Source organism: Plasmodium fragile (assembly GCF_000956335.1).
Source record: "Plasmodium fragile strain nilgiri unplaced genomic scaffold supercont1.11, whole genome shotgun sequence".
NCBI classification, from domain to species: domain Eukaryota; phylum Apicomplexa; class Aconoidasida; order Haemosporida; family Plasmodiidae; genus Plasmodium; species Plasmodium fragile.
Window position 1 is genome coordinate 272868 of NW_012192591.1, and position 6409 is coordinate 279276.

A 6409-nucleotide genomic window follows, 5' to 3' on the forward strand; every position below is an offset into this window, starting at 1 on the left:
AAAAAAAAAAAAAAAAAAAAGAACAAAAAAAAAGCAAAAGAAAAAAATAAAAAAAAAAGTAAAACAAGGTCAAACAAAGTCACAAAAAAAAAAAAAAGCGAACATAAATCGAGTAAAAATAATTCTGAAAAAGCGCAAAAGGAACCAATAGAACAGCGTCACTTAAGGAGCGAACCAGATTCCCGGTTTAGCCGCAAAGAAGAGTTTCCTTTTGGTTCCCCTTCGAACTTTTTACTCGAGCGCGTACATACCGCCGCGTTATCATTTCCAGTAGCAGAATTTGAACAACATATTTGAGCGCGGCGCTAACAAGGTTTTTCCTCCCGTAGAATCATTTGAGTGGTCGGAGAAAATGTACATGCTAAGGTACTACTTGGACGACAATGGAAAGAGGGTATACACGGTGAAGGTAAGGAGGAAGAGAGAGGCCCTTCGAGTCGCAGCCAAACTGCTGGCCGGCTGTCACGTTCGCACTGCATTCGCGTGACAGATTCACAAAGTTACATTTTTTACTTTGCATTTTTCCTTTTCCCCCCAGCCCATGGTCGATGGTAAGGTGACGTTCTCGGCCCACCCCTGCCGATTTTCACCAGACGACAAGTTTTCCTCCCAGCGAGTAACCCTCAAGAAGAGATTCAACCTGTTGTAAGGTATGAGGAGGAGGAGCATCCATCTGTGTCTATACGAATGAGCAGTCCAAGCTGTACCCCACCGAATGGGGGCACAAACCACCCGTACTAAAAGGGAACACAACGGAAGAGAAGTGGTGGTGGGGAGGAACAGACCCTTTGAAGTGAAAAAAAAATGTGACATATAATATTGTGTATACATATGTATACCCTCCCACGAGTTGCATTCGTATGCCCCGCGGAATCCTTCGCAACTTATGGAGTAGTCTTCACGTGTGCAGCTTGATTTTGCAGCTCGTGCGATGGACCCTGTGTCCATTTATCGTTTCACCGTAAGCTGCATTTGCGCATGCTTTTTAATTTTTTCCAAAATTTGTGTACACGCCAAGGTGACCTGTTCTCCTGAACGCGATTTGCCCTTTGATCTTTTTTTTAAAAAAAAAAAAAAAAAAAACAACAAACATTTGCAACAGTTAATTTGTGAAAAAGGTTAAATTAACGGAGGGTTAACGAAACTCCGGAATGGTTCGCAGCACTAGGGGGAGTTCCAAAAAAAAAAAAAAAAAAAAAATGTAAATGGTATTCCACCAAGTGCACAACTGAAAAGACAATACGGATAAGGCACTGCACATTTTTTTTTTTTTTTTCTTTTAAGTATTTACAACGATTGTTTAGCAAAAAGGAGGAAAACAAAAATGCGATCTTTTTTTTTTTTTTTTTTTTTGTCCCTTGTCTGGCCCGTTCACGTTTGTTAGTGAATAAATTGTTCGCCATTTAAGACAGACACACTCGTTGGCATTGATTAGGAACGCGACTGGTCTCGCTGCTAATTAGAGTAAAACTAAAGGAGGTCTCACACTATTCCCCCCCCCCACGCACACGTGCACGCAGTATTCCCAGTGTGTGTGTATATTTTTTCCCCTCCGCAGCTGAAGCATATATGCACACCCGCTCCATAGGGACACACCATTACGAGACTACCCAAAATGCGGCATCGCAGCGGCAGCTCGTGTGCGTCCGTTGGGCACGGTGCGTATAGCCTACACTCCGAGCGAACAATGGCAGACACGCACTTCTTCGCAGAATCGAATGTCCTGGACGACCCCAGGGAGACCACCAACTCGTACAAGGAAATTAAATATGACTTGCTCCGCATAGAAAGGAACATCAACATAGAGGTACGCAAAAGGATTGAAGCAAACAAAAACATTCAACAGCTAATCGAGCAAACAGCAAATGACATGATCAACAATGTACTTAACAAAATCACAACCAAAATTGAAAACATATCATTTGCTCTCGATAAAATTATTAAAAAATGTGATGAGTTGGAAAAACTTGCAGGACAGATTAAGGTAACATTACCCACCAAAATACAAACCGAAATGATTAGCTTGAAGAGGGAAGTATCTGATTTTTTTATAATACTTAATAAGTACGCCAACAATAGGAAGAAGAGAAACAATGTGCTGTTTACGAAGATGGAAAATATGAATGCCTATGTGACTAATAAAATACACAGCGAAGTTTCCTTTACAGACCAAGACTTTCTTTTTTTTCGAAGAGAGAGTGCCAATCTGCTTGTTTGTGACGCGGATGATGAGCAGGCCTTTAAGGATGCCTTTTTGCAAGAGGTGGAGGAGATTAGGGATGCCCTCGCGCTCACCATCAAGGCGAGAGAGCAGTCTGACGACGACATCATCCAGGTTGGTGTTAACATGAGCTGCGTTGCGGTGTGATCGTATGTGATGGTGCGCCACTATATACATTCCCTTTGCCCACCCAATGCATTTCATTCATTCATTCATTCATCCATATGTGCCTTTTTTTTTCTCTCTCTCCCTTTATCACACCAACAGGCGATGAATAAATACACGAGTGTCCTACAGAAGGCTCTACAGTCCGTCATCACGAACAGTCACTAAGGGGTGGGAGTGGGGGTCGTACACTGCATGTGATGGTTCCTCTTCCCTTCCCTCGATCAGTTAGAGCATAATCCTAAACGTGTAACAGACCCATTTGAACAATGTGTGTGTATATATGCATACGTCCAACAGTTTTCCCCTCCCCCAGCAGGTGTACTATTCGTTATGGGGGTTGAGGCCAACACGGTATGGCGAGTCCCTTTTATGTTATTATTTTATTTTTTTTTTCTGTACACTATACTTCCCCCATTTTGTATTAACACGGGTGAATTAATTAAACACCTTGGGTTTGGTTCGATTTGGTGTGATATGATATGGTATTTTACAGTTTGGCATTTTTTTTTTTTTTTTTTTTTTTTTTTTTTTTGCTCTAAGGCTTCAGTGCTCATATGTGAGCCACATAAAACCATGTGGTTTGCATTCCCATATGGGTGCATCATTTTTTTTTTTTTTTTTCCCCCTTTTTTTTTGTTTTCCCGCCGATCCGTTTGTATACCGACTAGCTCACACGTCATATGTAACTCCTTTTTTAATAACAATAAAATTTATCACGAGAGGAAGTACCCACTGAGAAAAAGGGTTAACCTTTGAACTGTCGCATGTTCGCTTGCATCCGGCTGGTACCACCTCCTGGAAGTGAGCTTATAACAGAGGTTTACACCAAAAAAAAAAAAAACACATACAGAGTTGTAGCCCCGCCTCTCTGCGAGTAGTCCGGAAGGCACGAACTGATATGTACAAGCGCGTGCAAATAGTTTCTCCAACTCGTGGATCATTTTTCCCTACCTGCGAAACTGCCTTTTGCCCGATTTTTTTTTTTTTTTTTTTTTGAAGATCTTTACCCCCCTCCCCACTTGCGCAAAAAAAATATGAGCATTTTTTTTTGGTGGAAGGGGCTACCCAAGGGAACATGAAGAACGCGGGACACCTTGCCATGTGAAGAAGAACTTCATTTTGCCCTGCTCGACATCGTGCTCGTGTACGCATGAGCTTATGTATGTACGCTTGTACGTTCCTGTGTATATATGGGGTGCCCTCTCCGTAGCCGCATTGGCCTCTTCGTATAAGCGGCGAAGTGGCTGAAGTAGCTAAGCGGCCGAGAGGCGCAGACACGCGAATATACTTACCCAAATACACCATCACCGCCCAGGCGTGGCGCGCGTCCTCCCGCTCAAATGACTATCTGCTCCGGGTGCGGAGCCGCGACCGATGCCACCATATGCTGCCCCATATGCCTGAAAAACAACAAGAAGATATTTTACTGCTCGCAAGAATGTTTCAAGAAGAACTACAGTGAACACAAGAAAATCCACTACTTCATGAAAATGATAAGCAGCGAAGAAATGCACAGCAAAATGCTGGAGCGGGATGGCAACAGCGAGAGGCACAATTTGCCCGTGATAATACTGGGTGACGAGAAGGGCGACGATAATGTGCGGGAGGCGATGGACAGGTCGTCCTTCCAGGGACACCTTGCGACGGAGCTTGGCAACTCTGACGTTAGCGGAAACTATGACGCTAGCGACCATCGTGAGGGGGGCGATCCCTACCCAGCCAGTGTGGAAACCAAGAAAGGCCACAAAAATAGCAAGTTTGGAAATATGTACCGGAAACAGAATAACAACAAATATAAAACGATAAGCAACAATGACTACCTGTTTGATGACTCTAGTGATCAGAATGAGACGAATGACAAAAACTCCTGCAAAGGAAACCACAAAAGAAGCAAAATGTCCACATACATGCACAATCTGTCAAGCTACCTCTTTTCCAATAAGTACAACATGATATTGCCATACTATAATGATATTTCGGTGAATCCAGACAAAATTAACTTAAAAAACGCAAAGGGGAAAAATAAACTGAGCGAAAAAAAGATACAGGAAATAAAAAAACAGATAAAGAAGAAGAGAATTTTCCAACTCACCATTCTCCTGGTAATCATATCGATTGTTGTCATTTTGGCTACCTGTATATTCTCCTATATCCTTGAAACATCACAGAAGAATCTCCAAATAAACTCAGAAGTTTTATTAAACAAAAATAATGCTGCGAAGAATGCCGAGATTGTGGAACTGAAGTCCTACATCAACGTCATAGAAGATTTGCGAAAAGAAATTTATGAAATGAAGGAAGTTCTCTACACACATAATGTTTTTTTAAGTAAAAATTTTAACCTGAACATGTCATACAATTTATTTAACAATTCGAACAAAATGAAGACAAGCCCTGGTGCTACGCATAGTAAGAAGACGGCAGATAAGTTGGGCAGTCTTACTTCGCACCTGTTTTATGATAAGCCCTCTTCTACCTCCGATGGGATTTATACTTATGGGAATGCTGCAGGACATGAAAAAGCTAACCATGTTGACAGCTCCGTACAGCTAACTCAACAGCATTATGATATTAATGATATTCACGAGGTAAGCAATGGCACCGATGGGGAGATCGCTAAGCATGAGGGGGGAAAGATTAATCTTCCCAATCACACAGATGGGGAAGGAGAACATGGCCATCCCCAAATGAAAGATTTGGGCGAATCGTTTCGATTGAGTGGTGTAGAAAATGCCGACAAATCTGTAGGAGCGGATACACCTTCACAAAATGGGGAATCTGAACCAGGGCTGCCGAAGGAGTATGCAGCAAGTGGTGGGCGTCCCTTTGGGGAGGTACACATGGGTGGTGAAAAGACTAGCGATTTGAGTGGAAACCCGCTCGAAAGTGAAAACGAACTGGTGCAGGAAAATGTGAAAAATTTTATAAAAAATCACAACATGCCGAATAATCTGGAGCAGGCAACAATACGTAACGTAATCGTCAATGAAGAGAAACCCATAAACTCCAAATATCTCATGACAAAACATAACGGCGCCACGAGTGACACGCAGGAAGTGGAGATAAACAATGCGCCCAATGAAAATGACATACATAGTCACGAGGAGAAGCTGAAAAATAAGTATACCTCCAAAGGGGAGGGAGGTGAAGGGGACAACAACACAGAGAGAAAATTCGTCAATAGCAAACTCAACAAAAAGAAACAAAACACGATTTGAGATTCCTGTGTGCAAGCGTAGAGCGAAGCACACATATTAAAGCTTAAAAAAAAAAAATGCTAATAAATAGACAAATTTCACCTGAACGAGTCAGGTGAATTGAGTCACATTTTAGCTAGCTGGGGAGGGGGCAGGTGTCGCACTTGTAGTTGCACACACGGTGGAGCGCAGGATAGACGGCATAAAAGTGTGCCAAAAAAAAAACAAAAACTACCAACACGGCAGTGTGTCACGGCGAAGCAATTTCATTAAAGGAACTATAAATACAAGCGTGCGCGGCAAGCAAACTACCATTAAATGAGCCGAACAAAGCAGATCGAAGTATATGTTCATTTGTCAAGGCAAAAAAGTTTACATACCATGGTCCATGTAAAATGATGCAGTTCGAGTGGCACTGCGCAAGCTACCTGGTCAATTCGTACGGGTGGGTGTCTGTTCATCCAGCTATCCCTGTGTGTATACTCTTTGGGGTGGATCTCATGGTAGTAGTTCCTGCGGCATTCACATACGTATAAATGACCCTCCCCAAGCGTTTGTGTCCACGAGTATCTCTTTTCCCCGTTGCCCTTACGAAGAACCGATGTTGTACATTTAAAAAGAGAAACCAAGTCGGGACGATTTTTTTTTTGACTTTTCTTCCCATTTGTTTCGTATTGTCCTGATTAGACTTTTTTTTTTTTTTTTTCCCTTCATTTTATAGCTCACTTTTTATTTTCTTCCCGTGCACGGTGTTTACATGCCTTTTTTTAAGCAGAAGAAAGGTGTTCCCCCGTTTTTTTTATTTTTTCATTTTCCGCAACTT

General features: G+C 42.2%; 3 protein-coding genes across 3 annotated transcripts; all 3 read left to right on the plus strand.

Moving 5' to 3' along the window:
- Positions 1–352: 352 nt before the first annotated feature.
- Positions 353–649, plus strand: AK88_01313 (H/ACA ribonucleoprotein complex subunit 3; the record flags this gene model as incomplete). The annotated part of the gene is made up of 2 exons (XM_012478949.1): positions 353–409; positions 539–649. 2 exons carry the CDS (start codon positions 353–355, stop codon positions 647–649), a joined length of 168 nt encoding a protein of 55 aa, XP_012334372.1.
- Positions 650–1687: 1038 nt separating this feature from the next.
- On the plus strand, positions 1688–2554 carry AK88_01314 (uncharacterized protein; the record flags this gene model as incomplete). Its single annotated transcript, XM_012478950.1, has 2 exons — positions 1688–2335; positions 2489–2554. The coding sequence occupies 2 exons, from the start codon at positions 1688–1690 to the stop codon at positions 2552–2554; spliced, it is 714 nt and encodes a 237-aa protein (XP_012334373.1).
- A 1175-nt stretch (positions 2555–3729) lies between these two features.
- AK88_01315 (uncharacterized protein) lies at positions 3730–5607 on the plus strand (the record flags this gene model as incomplete). Its single annotated transcript, XM_012478951.1, has 1 exon — positions 3730–5607. One exon carries the CDS (start codon positions 3730–3732, stop codon positions 5605–5607), a length of 1878 nt encoding a protein of 625 aa, XP_012334374.1.
- Between the last annotated feature and the right edge of the window lie 802 nt (positions 5608–6409).